Below are 21,025 nucleotides of genomic sequence, written 5' to 3'. Positions count from 1 at the left end.
ACAGTCCCATACCCTTTCCCCATGACAGTAATTTTTGGTTTTTTGAGGAGTCTGTGCTACTTTTGTTGTAGAATATCCCATATTCTAGACTTCACTGTTTCCTCATTGTGTTGTTTAATTTGCTTATATACTTCCTATATTTCCTACCAACTGGAAGTTATCTTTAAAGGCTCTGTTAGTTTCTAGTTGTATATTTTTGGCAAGGGTACTAAATAAGTAATGTTGTACATTTGATATTGCATCACATCAGAGGGCATATAATGGCAAGTGGCTTCATTATTAGTGACATTTAGGTAATGACTACTCCATGTCTTCTTTTATAAAGAACATAATATTTCTTTGCAATCAGTGAGCAATCTGTCAGGTGATATTTTGAGATCATGTAACTGTCCTATATTTCCTATTAATCTTTATCCTAAAGGGTTTACCATCCAATAATGATTCTCTTTTCATCAGTTTTTACACTGGTCATTGGAAAATGGTGATTTTCCAATTTTGTCATTCTAAAGATAGTATTTTGAATCAGTGTGTAATAATGGATTGTTTAATAAATCATGTTGGATTGGTTGGCTAGGCATTTTGAAATTTTATTTGGATTCCTAGATCATCTAGAGCAAAAGTGTTCTAGATGGATGAACTATTTACGTTTGTATTTTAAGTCATAAAATTATAAGAAGAAGGGGCTTGCCTGGTGGCGCAGTGGTTAAGAATCTGCCTGCCAATGCAGGGGACACGGGTTCGAGCCCTGGTCCGGGAAGATCCCACATGCCGCGGAGCAACTAAGCCTGAGTGCCACAACTACTGAGCCTGCACTCTACAGCCCGCGAGCCACAACTACTGAGCCCATGTGCCACAGCTACTGAGCCTGCGCTCTAGAGCCCACGCTCTGCAACAAGAGAAGCCACCGCAATGAGAAGCCCGCACACCACAACGAAGAGTAGCCCCCACTCTCCGCAGCTAGAGAAAGCCCTCACACAGCAAGGAAGACCCAATGCAGCCAAAAATAAATGAATTAATTTAAAAAGAAATTATAAGAAGAAAACATGGGGTGAATTTTGGGTACCTTAGGGTTGAGAAGGCCTTGTTTCTAAGCAGGACTGGATTCTAGAAATGGAAAAAAAACCCAGATTAATTCTAAATTTCTGTGTAAAAGGAGAGAACAAATAAGGACAAGTAAATTTAGGGAAAAAACTTTTTCAATATTTATTACAAAGTATTAATTTTAAATACAGCAAGATCTTATGCAGGTTGATAAGAATAAGACAAAAATAGACTAAAAAATTAAACAATTTACTGAAAAAGAAAAGCAAAGTGGATACGGAAAGATTTAATACATATACGAAAGTATGGTCAACCTGGCTCACAATTAAAGAGATGCAAATCAAAATTAAATTGAAATAAAATTTTATATCTATCAGATTAGTAACATTTTATAGTGTGCAGGGAAATTTGAACTTCATACAGTCTTCATAGGGACATAAATTGATACAACCATTTTAGAGAGTAGTTTGACAATATCTGTTCCAGTTTAAAATACATACCTCCTTCAGTTGTTAAAAATCTATCTCCCTGGGCTTCCCTGGTGGCACAGTGGTTGAGAGTCCACCTGCCAATTCAGGGGACGCGGATTTGTGCCCCGGTCCAGGAAGATCCCACATGCCGCCAAACGGCTGGGCCCGTGAGCCATGGCCGCTGAGCCTGTGCGTCCGGAGCCTGTGCTCTGCAATGGGAGAGGCGACAACAGTGAGAGGCCCATATACCGCAAAAAAAATCTATCTCCCTTACAAGTAGGAGTGGGGCTAAAAATGCTCAGGCAGTTTTATCTCAAGTTCTAGCAAGCATTCATGGAAAAGATATTCTATTCTTACATGGATTAAAGACTAAGTGTGAAAAAACAAAACTATGAAACTTTTAAAAGACAATATCAGAGAGTAATTTTTATGGTTTTGTGTTAAGTAGGGAATCTGAATGTCCAATACACGTGAAAGATGCTTGGCTTCACTGTTAATTAAGGAAGGAAATGCTAATTAAAGTGGCTATCAGAGACATTTCCCATCTTCAAATTGATGAAAATCATTGGCAAGGATATAGAGCAGTATGAACACTTATCTACTACCAGTAGAGTGGACGTAAATAATTTGGAAAGCTATTCGTTAATATTTAGTAAGGTTTAAAAACAGGAATATCCAGCAATTTCACTCCTAAGAAACATTTGTAAAAAAGTCATATACAAGAATACACATTACAGCATTGTTTATGATGGCAAAAATACTCAAGCAACCTAAACTACTAACAAGGGACTTCCCTGGTGGCACAGTGGTTAGGACTACACTCTTCCAATGCCGGGGGCCCAGGTTCAATCCCTGGTCCAGGAACTAGATCCCACATGCATGCCACAACTAAGAGTTTGCGTGCTACAACTAAGAGTTTGCATGCCACAACTAAGGAGCCAGCAAGCCTCAACTAAGAATCCTGCCTGCTGCAGCTAAGACCTGACACAAACAAACAAATAAATGTTTTTTAAAAATAAAAAAATAAACTAGTAACACAAGGATGGATAGAGTATGTACATTATGCAGCAGAATATATGTATTTATTCAAAGTAAATGAATTTAAAACTACATATATAAAAATGGATACATTTCAACACAATATTGAATTTAAAAAGCAAGTTATAGAAGGATATATACAATACATATACCATTTATACAAAGTTATAATGTGCAAAACAGTGCTATGTGTTATTTAAGAATATATTCACTTATAGCAAAGCTAAAAAGGTATTCATAGGTAGAGTGAACTCTAAATTCAGTATAGTGCTTACTTTTAGGGAATAAGGGGAAGGAAATAGAGGAGAGGAATATGCAGATATATGGAGAGCTTCAGCCATATCTAATGTCTTATTTCTTTTCAAAAATCAATCTGAATGACTTGTGGCAAAGTGTTAAGATTTGATCAAGCTCTGGATAGTCAGCCAGCTCATTATATTAGTCTTTGTAATTTATGTATGCTAAAATATTACTTGTGAGCAATTATTATTGTCCTGTAAGAATTTTAACAGTTTATTTTTATAAAGCTTTTTTAAAATTCTTATTAATTTCAGCATCGGTATCAAGTCCCATTGTTGCAGGTGGTTTGAGAAACCTACATGATAATAAAGTTTCTGGTTCGTTGTCTGGCAATTCTGCTAATCATCATGCTGATAATCCTAGACATGGCTCAAGTGACGACTACCTACACATGGTGCACAGGCTAAGTAGTGACGTATGTAATATATTAGTTGTCATTAAGGTAATAAAATAGTTCTAATATTTGTCTTATAACCTAGTATTTCAGTTCTGTAATTTGAAGGATATCTACCTTTTATTGAGGATTATACTGGGTCTGAGAATCTAGCTGTACCTGTAGAGCAGGGTTGATAAACTGGCCAATAGTCTGACCCATAAACTAAGACTGATTTTCACAGTTATAATAAAGAGTTTAAAAGAACAACAACAAAGAATGTTATGTGACAAACTGTATATGATCCATAAAGCCTGAAATATATACTATCTGTCCCATTACAGAAAAAGTTTGCCAACCTCTGGTCTAGAGGTTTAGGTCCTTAATGATATATACTTCATTTTTAAATGTTTGCTCACACAGATGTCCTCTTAAATAATGAGCCTTTATTTATTAGTGCTTAGCTCTTTTTCCCTCTAAGACTTGTACAGAAATTTTTTCCCCTGAAATTTAATGTTGCTTTAATGTTACTGAAATATTCCACATACTGGAAATCTGTCTTGTCATTGGTTTGGTGGTATTATCGCATAAGTTACATGTATTTAAGTTTAACAAAGATGACATTGGACTCTGCCCTCAAGACATTTACATTTACAGCCTGGTGGGATGTTCAGAGCTCCTTTGGTAGAAAATAGCAAACAAAAATGGAGCATACTAGTAATACCAGTTTTCTTATTCATTGCTATGCTTAGGCTGTTGATTCTTTTGGATACAATTTCAATTCTTCTAAGATATACCACGAAGAAAACAGGAAAGTGCAGAAGAATAATGCTTTTGAATACCAACACTTTACCTGTCAGTAATTTATGTCTTTTATTGGTTCTCTTTAAGATTTCTATAAAGCCTCTTCTATCATTCAAGATATAAATGTTATACTCTATTCCTAGGATGGAGATTCTTCAACAATGAGGAATGCTGCATCTTTTCCCTTGAGGTCTCCACAGCCAGTATGTTCCCCTGCTGGAAGTGATGGAACTCCAAAAGGTATCATTGTAACTAAAATTTCCTTAAATTTTTCACATTTCAAGTTGAGTAAAGAATTCAGACTTCTTAATGCAGTTACCAAAAATTATTCTCTATTGTTTTTCACTTATTGTAGGAAAAAATGAACCTGTACTTACTGATACTGTTTTCAGATATATACAGTATCATTCTTAATAATAATCCAGTGGTCTTTTCAAACCACAGTCTTTTTCATCTTTCTTAAATATTTGAAATTATTGATCAGCTTTCCCCAATCTTCACCCTCCCCCCCAAACTTATTTTGTATTGAATCCACCTATTTTCCTCATCCTTTTTTCATTGATTTTTTTTTCTTCATTAGCTCTTTTCTCTGCTCTATCATTTCTCAAGATTTCTATCATTAGATTTTTAATCTTCCATTGTACTTTTTTCCTTGGCTATTTTACTCAGTTTTGGTAATAGCGTTTGTTACTTTTATGAACAGGGCCCTCAAATCAATGTCTTTTGCTTCCAGTCCTGTCTCCCAAGTTGTAATTTTTCATTTCCGGACAAAATCTCCTCATATCTAGCTGGTATTTCAAATTCATGTTCAAAATTGTACTCACTGTTCTTTCTGCCATTCCTGTTTCTCTTAATGCTATTCCAAATCCTGAATTATCTTTAAAGTCTTCTCTTACTTCTTAGGTAGTCATTTATCAAAATCTGGCCTGTTCTATGTTAATTACTTCACTAGATCTCTTACACCTACTTTCATTTCTGCTTATTAAAATCGTATTAATTCTTCAAATTCTAAGTTAAATGGGTGATCTTCTATTGACCCTTCCCTGGTTTCCCCAAGCCGTTAGTTTCTGTTTTTTCTAATAACTTATCCTGTACTATCTTATGGACGTGAATTTTATTTTATTTATCTTCAAATTCCCAAAGAACCTTTTGTGGTCTTCTGTGTATAATAGAGTCACAAAATTCTGAGTCCATGTTTGAACTATTTTTTAAAATACTTAAAACTAAGGTCTAATAATTGGAGTCATCCAAGTTTGTTGGAAGAGAATATTGTATCCACTTTAAAGAAGTAGCTTTTAATTAATTGCAATATAGCTGATAATAAATTTTATCTGTGACAAATTCTAATTATAGCCGTCTAAAACATGGGCTGGTCTGCCTCATTGTAAAGATTTTTTTTTCAGAGATTATGTTCCAACTCTTTGATCAGGGATATTCTTCATGAGGCGAAAGTTGAACTTTTATGAGCCATTCTAATTCAATCATTAGAATTATGAGCCATTCTAATTCTATAATTCTGTGAATTTCCAGACATAGAAGTAACCCAGCTTCTGAAAGAGAGAACAACTTCCAGAGTAACTCTATTTGTACTTTAGGTGTCAAAGTTAGGTACATATCTCACAAGTATTTTCAGAGTAAGAAATAATCAGAGTGCCAGGGAGGAATAACAGTGGGATAGCTGGTTGCTCTAGATAACCAGACCATTTTCCCTCTAACTGTTGAGGATGGATAGATGAGTGAATGGATGAATGGATTGTTAGGTGGATAGATAACTTTAGATAGAAAGAGAAGAAAACTTTAGGACAGTTAACCTCACGAACACATTAGTCATCAGAAGCCTCTATTTCTGTTCGTGAGGGTTTTTTCCAACTAGTTTTGAAGGTTGAATGCATCTTCAATTAGCCTAGTTTAATTTTTAGATAAATTGTTGGAATTTAAAGTTTGTTCTAAAATATATATGTGACACGTAAACTTTAAATAAAAAGGCAATATGACATGTTATAATGTGTAAGATGTTATGGAAAACCCGAACGAACATTTTTTGGCCAACCATATATAAAGCACTTTTAGCTTGACTGATTTTTATAATTTCCTATGGGTTTTTAAAATTTTTATAATTAATTCAAAGAAATGTATATATTATTCAGATACAATTATACTTTTATTTCTGAAGCATATTGATGCAGTTCTTCCTCATTGACAACTTGTTAACTAGGAAAAATTTTCCCATTCGATTAGCTTACTTTTAACACTTCCTTGTATCGTATAGTGTTTAATTTAATGGGATCTGGGCTGAAGATATTTTATTTGCTGGACCTGCATATTTTTCTAATAAAAGGAGGATTAGCAAGCTGAAGAGAGTATGTGAATGATGTTAAGTGGAGGGAGAAAGAGAAGACCACATAAAGGTATAAATTAATACTTTACCACCAATTTTTTAAGTAAGTGGAGACTGATCATTGTAATTTTTCCCACTTCATTTTTCTTATACCATTAAGTATTCCTGTGAGTGTACACCCTAGGACTAATTTTTTTATTTTTTTGTAATTTGACAGACTTATTTTTACTTTATACACGTCAGTTTTCTTCGATAATAAGTGAGAGAATAGAGATTATCATACCCAAAATATTTGTGTTGCATCTTTATAAATAGTGAAGTCTTTGCCATTTTCAAGCTAAGTATTTATATTTTTTACGTGAAAAAATAGAAATAATACTGGTCTGGAAGATGGAATACTCATATTTTAATTCAAACCTGGATCATCTACCAGCAAGCAAAAAGACCATGGGGGACACATCTTTAGGCTTTCTTTTCATATTCTGTAAATAAGTAGCTTGGATGAGATAATTTAACATTTTTTCTAGTGGTACTGTATTGTCACTTATTTAATATGTCTATCACATTGTCTGAAAATGTAAAACTAGCACAACTGTTCGTTCCTGTTGAATTGTTTTTGTAGGATCAAGACCACCTTTAATCCTACAGTCTCAGTCTCTACCTTGCTCATCACCTCGAGATGTTCCACCAGACATCTTGTTAGATTCTCCAGAAAGAAAACAAAAGAAGCAAAAGAAGATGAAATTAGGCAAGGATGAAAAAGACCAGAGTGAGAAAGCTGCAATGTATGATATCATTAGCTCTCCATCCAAGGACTCTACTAAACTTACATTAAGACTTTCTCGAGTAAGGTCTTCAGACATGGACCAGCAAGAGGATATGCTTTCTGGTATGGAAAATAGCAATGTTTCAGAAAATGATATTCCTTTTAATGTGCAGTACCCAGGACAGACTTCAAAAACACCCATTACTCCACAGGATGTAAACCGCCCACTAAATGCTGCTCAGTGTTTGTCGCAGCAAGAACAAACAGCATTCCTTCCAGCAAATCAAGTGCCTGTTTTACAGCAGAACACTTCAGTTGCTACAAAACAGCCCCAGACTTCTGTGGTACAGAATCAGCAACAGGTATCACAACAGGGACCTATATATGATGAAGTGGAATTGGATGCATTGGCTGAAATTGAGCGAATAGAGAGAGAATCAGCTATTGAAAGGGAGCGCTTTTCAAAAGAAGTTCAAGATAAAGGTAAAATAGTCTTATTACTACCACTTCATGCTCTTGGCAAATATTTAATTATAATGTCAAAAAAGTTTTTTAAAGTAACTCTTTTTCTCATTATATTTTATAATTTTTAATGTTTCTCCTCAATTATGGTTTTATTACTAAAATGCTCGTCCCTCAGAAGTTAAAGCTTAATTTCATTTTTTATCTAAAACCACTGAGATATGGTAATTCTATATAACACATCTGTCACCTATTATATACCAAGTGATTTTATCTGTGTTTGTCTACTAAAATGAACATAAGCATTTCTATATTACATGTGTTTTTCACAAGTTATGTTAATAGAATTTTGCATCTTCACCTTTTTTCTACCAAAACAAGGTTAACCACTATAGAATTATTTTGAATCATTACATTTAAGAAAAGTTTGTATGTTTATTATGCGATTAGGTTTTTCACTTAGTTTCTAATTCTGTCACCTCTTAATGAATGTGAAGTTCTTTTTAAGTAAAAAAATTAGGAAAGAATTTTAATATGAAATAGCAAACTTTAAGAATCAGGGATCTTTTGTTGGTGATTATGGTTAAGTGTTCTCTTTTGTCTGACTAGTGTATTAGGATGGGTTTTCAAGACACCTGTTCTATGAGTTTATGGGCTTTCTTTTTGTGCTTTATAAAAATTATAATCAAAGTAAGTTTTGTTAATTTCTTGATTATTTGGTGAACATTATGTATAAAATCTCTTAAATTTTTAGAGAGACTAATGAATCAGTGGTTGAAATTAGTAATTTATGAATTTGATGTCTCTACAGTAGACGCATATACATATTTGAACATTCAAACCAAAGAATACTTTAATATTTAATTTTATAGTTAACTATTCTAGATTGATTTATAGTTCTTAGAGTTTCTATTTGGTCATTATAAAGCAAAACTTCTTGATGTTGACTAGAGCTCATTTTTTCTATGATCTTGTTCATTATGTGACAGGATCATTTCTAGATAATTGTGTTCCTCTGCTGAGAAACATGCTGAAGATTCATATTATGTTTCCTGTGTATCATTTGTCTCTTTTTAATGTTACTGGAAAAACAGACTGTATTTGGTAATTGTTGTACTAGTGTTTGCTAAGTGCGTAAATCACGGGTAGATGCAAATAAAGAGATTGCTAGAAATCTTCATTTTATTGGCTAGGGAACTGGTGTTGTTTTTTTGTTTTGTTTTTAACTAGCAAATTATGGACGTTAAAGATGAAATAAAGTGTTGCTTGCCCTTTTTCTCTTTGCTTAGTAGTGTGGGATTTAGGAAATAACTCTATGTGTTCCAATATATATCTCTTCCTCTAACCTCTTATAAAAGTATATGCATGTCATATGAAGAGAGCAGTATTATTCAGCTGCTCTCAATAATATTAACCTTTCCAAAATTCCTGAGTCCTGTGACAGTTTTGCAGAAAACATATACAATTGTAATTTCTTGACCAAGAAATATTAGTTGCCTTGAGAACTGAACTTTTGCATGACGTTTTAATCTGTGTTTTGGAAAATTATATTCTTTAAAAGGAGTATAATCTTTTTTTAATGACCTGATGGTTGGTAGGAATGAAAGCAGAGGAAATGGTGAACATTTTTTCTTACTTTTTTGAACTTTTACTGTATCATATTTGTTAAAACCAAAGATTTTACTTTTAAAAACTGAATGGAAATAAGGATAGTAAATAATGCTAATTGCATGTTAGCAAACTTATTTTAGACTACTAACTTTTCTTTGGGAGATTAAAACAAAATCGACAGACAGCATCATACTGTTCTTCCTGACACTTGTTATATATATTTTAATTTTAATTATCAGTTTTCTCTGTAATCTCTGATGGTATGACTATAACAAAGATAATTGAAAAGTTGAGTGAGCAAAGTTGACTTACAATTTTGAAACAATGTAATTTGACTTACAGAGGTATCTGGTTCTATGAAGATTTAAGGGAAAAGATGAACTATCTGATTTTCAGTTTGATTTAGATGGTTTTTCCAAATTGGTTTTGCTGATTTGGCCGACCTCATATTAGTGCTGTCATCTCTAAATTGCCTTCTGACAGCTTTATTTGAAAACCTTTGGAATTTTAGGTACCAGCTAACATTTGTATCTTGTCATTTTATATTCAAGTTCTGCATTGTATGATGAGATACTGTTTTATATATAAGCAGTTACCTTGAGATTTTGGAAAGATTAAAGGGTTGGTATGTTGCTCTAAGTTTGTAGGTGAGGTCATAAATAAAAGTAAAGTTTTCTGAAGTGGTAGTCTTACAGTCGGCCCTTGAGAAATGAAATACTTCTTTGAAATGAATTTATCACTAGTTACCACTACATTTTAGAACTACTGTATATTGTAAAATTGATATTTACTGTATTCTAAAGTTTGGCACTGAGTACTTTTTTATAACTATTTTATTGCTGGTAGCAAGGAGCAAACAAGACTACTTGTGTGGTATACATGGTTTTACTGAGTGCTCTGCTCTAGTTTCTGAGCTTGTTTCCCATTATATTCATTTGTTACGAATGAATGAAGCGTTCCCCTCAATAGACCATAAATCAAAAATGTGTACCTTGTAAATAGATTAGAAAGTTTGGCAAACATGGTTGTTTGATAACTATGGAATTCAGGAAAAGAGATAGAATACTCTTAGAAATATTTTACACAGGCTGTGGTATAACCTAATACACCTCTGTTCCACACACAGAAGACACTTTTCTGGCTGCTAGATATTTATGTTCCTTTAGCCTGTTCTCTCTTCTTTGGAGAGATTTATATACACTGATAGGTTAATTCTGTGCAACCTAATATTTTATTATATTCCTGAAGGACCTTCTTCTCAGTCTTTTGCTCAAACTTTTAACATCTGTAATTACATAAATTAATTTCAAAAGGCTCTTTTTCTTTGCTTCTGGGATGAGCTGTCATAGACATTAATATCTCCATGTGCTGAAAATTCCTGCTTCCTCTTGTTTAAGAGGGGGTTTCTTTGTTCATCTTTGCCTGTTTCATCTTTTCCCAAGGTCCACTTTCCATGTTAGCAAGTATAAGGAATGATCTAGCTTCACTAATGTTTTTTATGATGTTAAAATATTCTTGCACTGTAACCCTGATTAGAAGTAAATTATTATCTATTGTCATTTGGAATAAGAGACTGGGATTTGGGACAGGAATAGGACAATTAGTCACTTAGCCTGTACTGTGGTTTAGGGATGGGACTTTTTCATAATTGGCTATTGTGTGTACAGTTGTTCTGCTTTTTGCTTTAAGTGTTTTCATTTATCACTTGTAGATTTAGGCAAGTGATATAGTTTGTTTCGTACAAGCACAATTGAGTTCACAATTTCTTTAAGGGCCAGATATTATTTTCAAAATACCAGTATCAAGATGACAAGTGTTGTTGGTCTTAAAATTATATCTTTTTGTATGTGTTTTCTTCAGGAACACCTGTATTTTGATAGCTAATTTTATGGCTCCCAGTGCTTTAGAGGGCTTACAGGTAATAGTGTCCCAAATATTAAAATTATTCTTCATAGAGATGGCTTTTCATCATTAGGTGAAGATTATTATATAATGAAGACTGATAACAAAAGTGAATAGACAAAAGTGGCCTGTGCAGATTCAGAGCCACTTTACAGGAATAAGTTCGTGGTGGAACTGAATCAGATGAAGTGAATCAGAACCTGCATGCTCTTAACGTATCCAAGAGTTCTTGCAGCAGTAATGGAATTTTTCCAGGTTTTACAGAAGAGGTGTAGTACCTTTCAATAGTTGAAAAATTTAAACTTTGTATTTAGCAATATTTTATGCATAGTAGAGAAAATTATAAGATCTTCCCCAATCTTCATACACCACTCATGTGCAAATGCTTTTCATGTTTTTATTATAAATAATCATAGTATCTATAAAGATAACTAAATTGAACATGATAATTTCTTTGAAATTAAACACTTTGCTAAATTTCCATTTTAATAATGAAAGATAAATTAGAATGAGGTTAATGATCTATTAATTATTAAGTATTTTGTAATCTTTTAAAATTTAGCCTTCAAGTTATTTTAATGTTCTTCTGAAAGACAGATTGTTCATATTAATAGGATGAGCCACAGATCTCTTAAGAGAGATATTCAGATGCCTGAGATCTGTTATTAATAGTTCTTAAGTATGCTTAGGTTACCATTTTAATGACTTTCATGAAGCATATTTCATTGAAAAATATAAAAATCTTAGATTAAGTTATACTATTTAAATTTCTAGATCCTTAAAATTTTTTTCTAAATGCTTATCATAGAAGTTTAAGGGATAAGTATAAGGTTACAAGCATCCTGTTTTTGAGGTAATAATTATTTGTGCCCATTGGCAAGATATAAAGATGATTTTGTGTGGCAGAACATTCAAAAGCAAAATTCTATAAATTAGTATTCTAAGTGCTTTTTTCTTAGGTATTGATGCAGAAAGCTTCATATAAGTTCTTACCAGGTTAGTTTTAACTAGGGGAAACAGTTTAATGATAATATACTTTATTATTATCATCTTGTAGTTATTTCGCAAGTGGAGTATATGTGATGATAGATTTGACTTATGAATTACTGAAAAAGCAGAATGGCTTAGTTCTTCAAAAAATTACTGGCAAATATCTGAAGTAAATTTTAGTAATATTTGATTAGATTGTAAGCTGTAAGGGACTGCTACTTCTCACTTTCAAAACAAAATGATGAAACTTTGGTGTATAAAAGCATCATTATTATTAAGAACATTTTTTTCAGAACTTGGTTCTCTAATATTAAGGGGCTGTTTTTAGTGGTCATTTTGACTTTTCACCTTGTGATCTTTTCCTTAAGTGATACTGTATCACATTAATGAATAGTATAAGAGAATCTAAAGATTCTCCTGAATAATAAAAAAGATTAAAAATAACTTTTAAAACAGCCAGGCAATTCAGCAAGTATCATTAAAGCAGGCAAAGTCTCAGGGTGCTATAATGTTATAGTTATATATCATGTTATGATTCCCAAGACCTAATTGGAAATTCACTTTATAGAATTGGAAATTCAGTTTATAGAAAATGACCTAGGAGCCTCTTGAGTCAAGTGGAATCATGCACAGAAATACATAGCTGTTAAAAATACCATGACATTTTATTATAGTGGTAGATTTGTGTTTGTGTGTATTTTTGTTTTTAAATTGCACATAAATACTGTAAATAATTTCTTCTTAAGCCAGTATATAGACCCCTAGAACTTTATGTTGAAGAGCTGAAGCATTTTTCTTCAGTTGAAGTTGCTTAAGAAAGATAGCATTTACCTAAAAAGTTCTTATTATATGCTTCTCATTTTTATAATTATGTTTCCTTGTCTAAGGATACTTCTAACTGTGTGTTAGCTTTTAAATTCCATTTGTGCTATTGACACCTTGAAGAATTTGAATCCTGGATCAAAGGTTAATAAACTATTAAATTCTTTTTTTTTTTTCTTACTCTCCTCATTTACCTATTTTCCAGTGGCATGATTTCTATTTTCTTTTGAGTTTTATTCTTTTCCATACTTCTCTTACATGTGACAAAAGCACCCTGTTTTGTATATTGGCAGATTTGGGGCTCTTTGTAGTTTTTATTCAGTTAGCAGTTTAAATGATCTTTATACTATACTCGCTAATATTTATTGAGGTACAGCAAGCATGACTATTTCCTCAAACATTGGTTTAAAAGTATTATGCCATTCGTGCCTACTATTTTATATATGTGTATTGACATTTGCATTCACCACATTTTTTAAAAATGTGACTTTAAAAAATAGTCAAAGTCCATATGGTTTTTAATAAGATAAGAATATATGTCTATTACTGATACTGAATATTTATCTTTGAATTTCAGATAAGCCTTTGAAAAAAAGAAAACAAGATTCTTACCCACAGGAGGCTGGGGGTGCTACAGGAGGTAATAGACCAGCTTCTCAGGAGACGGGTTCTACGGGAAATGGGTCAAGGCCAGCATTAATGGTTAGCATTGATCTTCATCAGGCAGGAAGAGTGGACTCTCAGGCCTCTGTAACTCAGGATTCAGACTCCATAAAAAAGCCTGAAGAAATCAAACAGTGTAATGATGCACCTATTTCTGTTCTTCAGGAAGATATTATTGGAAATCTTAAATCTACACCAGAAAACCATCCTGAGACTCCTAAAAAAAAGTCTGATCCTGAGCTTTTAAAGAGTGAAGTGAAACAAAACGAAAGTAGATTGGCAGAGTCTAAACCAAATGAAAACAGATTGGTAGAGACAAAATCTAGTGAAAGTAAGATAGAAACTAAAATTGAGGTACAAACAGAAGAACCTAAACAGAATGAGAACAGAATGATCGAATCCAGACAAAACGAGAGCACCACAGCCGAGCCTAAACAGAATGAAAACAGAGTGTCTGACACAAAGTTAAATGACAACAAACAAAATAATGGCAGATCAGAAACAACAAAGTCAAGACCCGAAACCCCAAAGCAAAAGGGTGAAAGCCGACCTGAAACTCCAAAACAAAAGAGTGATGGGCATCCTGAAACCCCAAAACAAAAGGGTGATGGACGGCCTGAAACTCCAAAGCAGAAAGGTGAGGGCCGACCTGAAACTCCAAAGCAAAAAACTGAAGGTCGGCCTGAAACACCAAAACATAGGCATGAAAATAGGAGGGATTCTGGAAAGCCATCAACAGAGAAAAAACCTGAAGTGTCTAAACATAAACAGGACATTAAATCTGATTCACCTCGGTTAAAATCAGAAAGAGCTGAAGCCTTAAAGCAGAGACCTGATGGGCGATCTATTTCTGAGTCACTAAGACGTGACCATGATAGTAAACAAAAGTCAGATGACAGGAGTGAATCTGAACGACATCGGGGGGATCAATCTAGGGTTCGAAGACCAGAAACATTGAGATCCTCTAGTAGAAATGAACATGGCATTAAATCTGATGGTTCAAAACCTGATAAAATAGAAAGAAAACACAGACATGAATCAGGGGACTCACGGGAAAGACCATCTTCTGGGGAGCAGAAAGCAAGACCTGACAGTCCTCGTGTTAAACAAGGAGATTCTAATAAATCAAGACCTGATAAGCCTGGTTTTAAATCACCAAATAGTAAAGATGATAAAAGGACAGAGGGTAACAAGAGTAAAGTAGACAGTAATAAAACACACCCTGACAATAAGGCAGAATTTCCAAGTTATTTGTTGGGGGGCAGGTCTGGTGCATTGAAAAATTTTGTCATTCCAAAAATCAAGAGGGATAAAGATGGCAATATTACTCAGGAGACAAAGAAAATGGAAATGAAAGGAGAGCAGAAAGACAAAGTAGAAAAAATGGGATTAGTTGAAGATCTAAATAAAGGAGCTAAGCCTGTAGTAGTCCTGCAAAAACTGTCTTTGGATGATGTTCAGAAACTTATTAAAGATAGAGAGGATAAATCAAGAAGTTCCCTTAAACCTATCAAGAATAAACCATCGAAGTCAAATAAAGGTAAGAATACTTACTCTGATGTCATCTGTGTTCTAGTGAGTTTTCTTTTAAGTTTTAGGGTTACTATGGATTAAAAAAATGGAAATTTACAAAAATTGAAACACTACTGCATGGAAAGAACAATATAAAACAACAGTGAAATTATTTGCAGTAATAATAGATAAAAAGTTCTCATTGAAAATTCTTTTTCTCCCACCCCTACTACTCACCGTAGTCGTGATTTTTACTGTTGGTTCACAGAGAAGAGTTCCTTTTGCTGTTTAATTATTTCAGTATTTTTGAAAGTTGCTTGCTAATCAAGTGAATGATTCGAATGGATGACTGAAATAGATGTATTTAACAACTTTTTTAAAAGTTATTTTGACTGTAGAGAGAATCCATTCTCTATAATTAGGTAATAAATTGACTGAGTTTTAATTTCTAAAGTCTCAGTAAAGCTATGTGGTATAAAAAACTCAACATTATAAATTCTTTTAAGAATATTAAGTGTCTCTTAATATTGTTTTCTCACAGATCTGTCTCTGAGTTAATTACTGATGAATAGTTTGAATGTATATAGTTTAGAAAGTTATATAACAGGTTATTTCATCTTTTTGTGGAGGAGGTGATTAGTTATGAATGTTTTATTTTTTAAAATATGTAGTTTTACCCTTTTCTATGGAAGAGTAATAGGGAATGGTAGTTACCTCTTAAATTGGGTTAAATCATCAGTTTTAAAGGTTCTTTGGTATTTTTATTTGTTTGGGTTTTTTTTGTTTTGTTTTGGGGGTTTTTTGTGGGTTTTTTTCTCATGGTTCTGAGTTAAATTCTCTGGTTACATAGATAGTATTGTTTCCAGGAGGAAAAAAAGTCTTAAGTGCTGAGAATACAGTGGCAGTTTGTATAGAAAATATAATTTTGTGTTCTTTTGTATACTATTTTTTTATATATGTATATATAAAATTTAATGATGCTGTGTGGTAAGACCTGTTTAGCCCGTGCAATATAAATAGATTGGGATATAGTTTTTAAGGCAACAGAGGTGATAGTTTATTTGATTTTTAAATTCACATTCTGTGAAAGAAGTTCATTAAGAACTTAGATTTATACTTATTAACAAATACATGAAACTCTAGAGTTATGATGTCCAATATGACAGTCACTAGTCTCTTTAGGCTATTAAGTTTAAACTATATACAATTTAAAATTTATATTTTCAGTAGCAACATGTGACAAGTGTTTACCTTATTAATGCAGAGAGAGAACATTTGCATCATCACAGAAAGTTGTGTAACTGCACTTAATGTATTAGGAGATACAGAAGGTGTATTGGTTATTAGTTTTGTAAAATGCCGTTGTACCTTCTCTATCAAAAAAAGCTCGTTGAAAACAGTATTACTACTAAGAACTGTATTCGAATAAATAACGTGTCACGACTAATCTGTTTTTATTCTTGTCTTCTCAAACGTTTACTTTCTCACTGTTAATTTATTTGGTTTTGTCTTTCAAAAATGAAAAAAGATTGCCTCTGAATCACTAATATTTGTACTATTTTAGTGAAGCTTTCAGATTTTAAATTACGGCTGTCAGATCTATAAAAATTAATTAAGATTTTAGCTTTAATTAATAGTCTTTAGTATTTAACTTGAATGCATCTTTTCAGAATCGTTTAGGTAAAAGAGCTTGTTAGAATGTAGTGGCTTGCACTAGAATTGTTGTCTTTTAGATAAAGATTGTCTTTATTAATTTTCACTGAAAGTTTGGAAGTGGCTTATATATATAAACTAAAGAGTATAAGTTATACAACTTTAGAAGAGTCAGATGGAAAGATGGAAAGTGGTACCCTCTTGTCCCCTTGATCTAGACCATCTTTTTCTCCCCTGCCCTCTGTCAGCTTATTTATGCCAGCCTTGCTTTTCTAAGCTCTGTTCTAACAAAGAATCCTTATAGCTGAATATCAAGAAATGAATATAGCTCCTAATTAGTAACTGCTGTATTATTTCTCCTGGTTTTTTCCACATGTAATTTCATTGCTTGTGAATACGAAGTTTTTAGTACTAATCCAGTGTTTTTCCTAAATATACTTTTTAACACAAATGTATATACTTGATATGTTGATGTTAGTGAGTAACTAATCTGGGTGTGTCTGCCTGTTAGAGTATGGTGTTTGTGTGTATGCATGTGCATGTATGTATATACACACACATATATCAATATATATGCAACTATATTAAGTGAACCTTTTCATCAATGCTTAGGTTCATTTCGGGATCCCATGTAGATATCTTTTGGGCTTTATTTATACCATAGAATTAATATCTGCTTTTCAGCAATGTACTAATTTTGCTTTTATTTTAGATCTCTGCTACTAAGTTAACAATAGCAGAGGTATATAATTGTGGACTTTTAAAATTACATGCATAGGAAGGCCAGTTGTGGATTACTGACCCTTTGTAGTACACATTACTTGGTATTTTCTTCAGAGAGTCACAGAAAAATCACATATTCTGACATATTGGTGTTTGCTAAGTAAAAACTGAATATTGCTGGGATACTTTTTTATTGATCCTTAGGGCCAGAATTCTTGATAGGTTTTCCTTTCTTGGAAGAGCCATAAAATTTCATCTGATACCCATATTTAAAATAGCCATCCTTTAGGGTAATTTTAAATTCCTTGAATATGCTTTAAGCTGGTAAATTTTGAATGGTAGGGGTATAGGTTTATGACTCCCAGTATAGGTTACTTACTTTTGTCTGTTGTGTGAACTTGCTAAATGTAAAGTGACATTGTTACATTTAATTTTATTTCTGTGGGAATCTGTGTATGCCCTAGTACCTAGCATAATACCTACTACATAAAAAGAGCATATTGGGCTTCCTTGGTGGCGCAGTGGTTGAGAGTCTGTCTGCCAATGCAGGGGACATGGGTTCGTTCCCCAGTCCGGGAAGATCCCACATGCCGCGGAGCGGCTGGGCCCGTGAGCCATGGCCGCTGAGCCTGCGCGTCCGGAGCCTGTGCTCCGCAATGGGAGAGGCCACAACAGTGAGAGGCCCGCATACCACACACAAAAAAGAGCATATTAAATGCCTGTTGAATGAATAGACTGTATTGCTACCATGTTAGAAAAGGCTTTTGTGTGTGCAGATTAAAATTGTATATTTATCTTTTATGTTCCCACCTGTAGATCGTAGCTCAAAAGCTACATAATTTTCAGCTGTTCCATGAACTTTGTAATACCTCTTTCCACCCTGTCAACTACTAGTTTTTGTTAAGCTCCAAAGGAGACCTACTCATATTCATGTCTGTTTAATTTATTCTTTACCTTTATTTTGCTCTATAGCTGTTACAAGATTGGCTCAGAATCCATTCTGTTCTGATTTCCTGGGGCTGTTATCTTCCCAGTCTTTTTACCATCACCTTGTTTCTTCCTTGCCAAGGGGAGATGGGAGTGGAGAACCAACATAACCTTTGTAAAAACTTTAAATTAAAAACAATATCTTCTATTAAAATATACTTCAAGCAGTATATTAAATGCAAAAATAATGTCTTTATGGTTAAAATATTTTTACTTAAAATATTATCCTAATATACCCTAATGTACAGTATGTCTCCAAATTAAAATATAAACTTATACCATCTTTAAGTCTGGGCATGATCATTAACTAATTTGCAGTATGTGTTGCTAACAGTGTATTATTTGTAATTACACACCATAACAATTTGATTTTGGTTTTTTACAATTCCTGAGTGTTTCAAAATACCTAAGCTTTATATCCAAGGAAATCACTTGTTCTTCTTCTTCCCCTTACTTCCTTCTTAATAGTGTATTGTTTTCCATCATTTGCACTTACTGCTTTCAAGAATATAACATACCATCTGTTATTTGAGATCATGGCCTTTAAACTAAAAAGTTATCTAACAGCTCTAATAGTCAATAGTGTTTAAAATATAGTGCTCATTTGATTAGTTAATGATTGCAGTCATTATTAGAGGCAGTTATTTCACCTCAGTTACTACTGTAGTAAACTGTTGGTCACTAAAATTAGTTTTTGCCTTTTATGTAGTATTCATATTTTATGTAGTATTGGATTGTGTTTAGGACTCTAGGCTTCGTAAGTCTGAGAGAAAGTACTGTTTCTGAGAGTGAATTTTTGGCATAGTTTATGAATTCCTAAATTGAGAAATCCTCAGTAAAGTAGTTATGATTATAATATTCAAAATCCTTAATTATGCTACAGTAGAAATTTACTTTGGCTCATTTGAACAATATATAAAATACTTTTCTAAAAAAATAAAACTTTTAGTTTCTGTAAAGACTTTATCATTAATTATATCTTTAGGAAGTTTTTGGAGAGTATTTATTACAGAAGTTGGCATAATACACACTTGACTTGTGATTTTAGAGCAATACTTTGAAAACTTTTGTCCATGATTTCTATTTATAGAATTTCTCTGGTTCAATATTACTTAGTAGATAATTGATTATAACTATTGATTTTAAAGAGATTCATTAAGTAGAATTTTTTCATAAAAATTAAATGTATTGAAGTTTGCTAGCAGTGTTCTCTTTCCTTCCCATTCATTATCTCAGGCCAGCTAAGGTCATAGCTTCTATAAGGTTATCTTATCTGTAGAAATAGATATATGGTTGAAGGGTGAGAGAAAACAAATGATTAATTCTAAGAGAACCCTCTACTGTTTATGAAGAAATACACATTACTCCAACATACTGAATTCTCTCATTCTAAAAAATGTTTTTGAAACCCACCCCTACAAGAGCGGGATACAGATATTAAGGTAATGAATACCTACTTGATAACTGTAACATTGTATGTATATCATAGTATTAAATAGTTAATATATTTTAATATTATTGTATATGGTATAATATAGTATGTTATAATACATATTATAATGTATTATAGTATATCAAGTAGGTATTCATTATCTTAATATCTGTATCAAGTTCTCGTATGGGAATGTTTTCAGTAGTTTTTTTAAGAATTCAGTATGTTAGAGTAATATATATTAGAGTTAACAGTATATGCTGTACTATACTATGATATAATATGATACAATATAATATGAATTTTTAAATATGGACCCTCTTCTGCACCTACAAAAAAATAGCATTTTTTGACTACTGACATGCTAACTTTTGACAATTCCGTTAAGCCCATTATACATTGTAGTTCAAAGAGCACTGGAATCAGAGCCTTCAACAAATCATAGCCTTTCAAAGCTCTGATTCAGAGTTCATTCACTTTTAAAATAGAGGAACCAATTTTTTTCCTACTTTGTGCAGTTATGAAGACCAAAGTGAATCTTATAGTCAGAGCTAAAATTGGTCTAGTTTTTTTTTTTTTTTTTTTTTTTTGCAGTACGCGGGCCTCTCACTGTTGTGGCCTCTCCCGTTGCGGAGCACAGGCTCCGGATGTGCAGGCTCAGCGGCCATGGCTCACAGGCCCAGCCGCTCCGCGGCACGTGGGATCTTCCCGGACCGGGGCATGAACCCGTGTCCCCTGCATCGGCAGGCGGACTCTCAACCACTGCGCCACCAGGGAAGCGCGGTCTAGTTTTTTTATATAAAGAAATGCAGTCATCCTTTTTTTTTTTTGCATCACGCGGTCCTCTCACTGTTGTGGCCTCTCTCGTTGCAGAGCACAGGCTCTGGACGCGCAGGCTCAGCGGCCATGGCTCACGGGCCCAGCCGCTCTGCGGCATGTGGGATCTTCCCGGACCGGGGCACGAACCCATGTCCCCTGCATCGGCAGGCGGACTCTCAACCACTGCACCACCAGGGAAGCCCCAGTTATCCCATTTTTAATTGAATTTATCTAATGAAGTAATTTTTTAAGATAAGTCTCACTTGTGTATACATACTTTATATTCAGTGTATATCTGAAAACATTGCTGCCATCATTT

General features: G+C 33.4%; 1 protein-coding gene across 4 annotated transcripts in view; it reads left to right on the top strand.

Annotated features, from left to right (window-relative positions):
- The window catches only part of NIPBL (NIPBL cohesin loading factor), a 197,335-nt gene that overhangs the window by 93,784 nt on the left and 82,526 nt on the right, over window positions 1–21,025 (top strand). For 3 of the 4 annotated variants that reach the window (XM_032625187.1, XM_032625189.1, XM_032625188.1), the window contains 4 exons: window positions 3,104–3,264; window positions 4,170–4,266; window positions 6,987–7,613; window positions 13,495–15,120. In XM_032625187.1, the coding sequence (XP_032481078.1) occupies window positions 3,104–3,264; window positions 4,170–4,266; window positions 6,987–7,613; window positions 13,495–15,120 (2,511 nt within the window). The remainder of the gene's footprint in view (window positions 1–3,103; window positions 3,265–4,169; window positions 4,267–6,986; window positions 7,614–13,494; window positions 15,121–21,025) is intronic. The other variant, XM_032625190.1, reaches the window with a different exon arrangement.

Source organism: Phocoena sinus, chromosome 3 (genome assembly GCF_008692025.1).
Source record: "Phocoena sinus isolate mPhoSin1 chromosome 3, mPhoSin1.pri, whole genome shotgun sequence".
Taxonomy (NCBI): Eukaryota; Metazoa; Chordata; class Mammalia; order Artiodactyla; family Phocoenidae; genus Phocoena; species Phocoena sinus.
The sequence above is the reverse complement of the archived record's forward strand: the minus strand, read 5'-3'. Positions and strand labels throughout refer to the sequence as shown.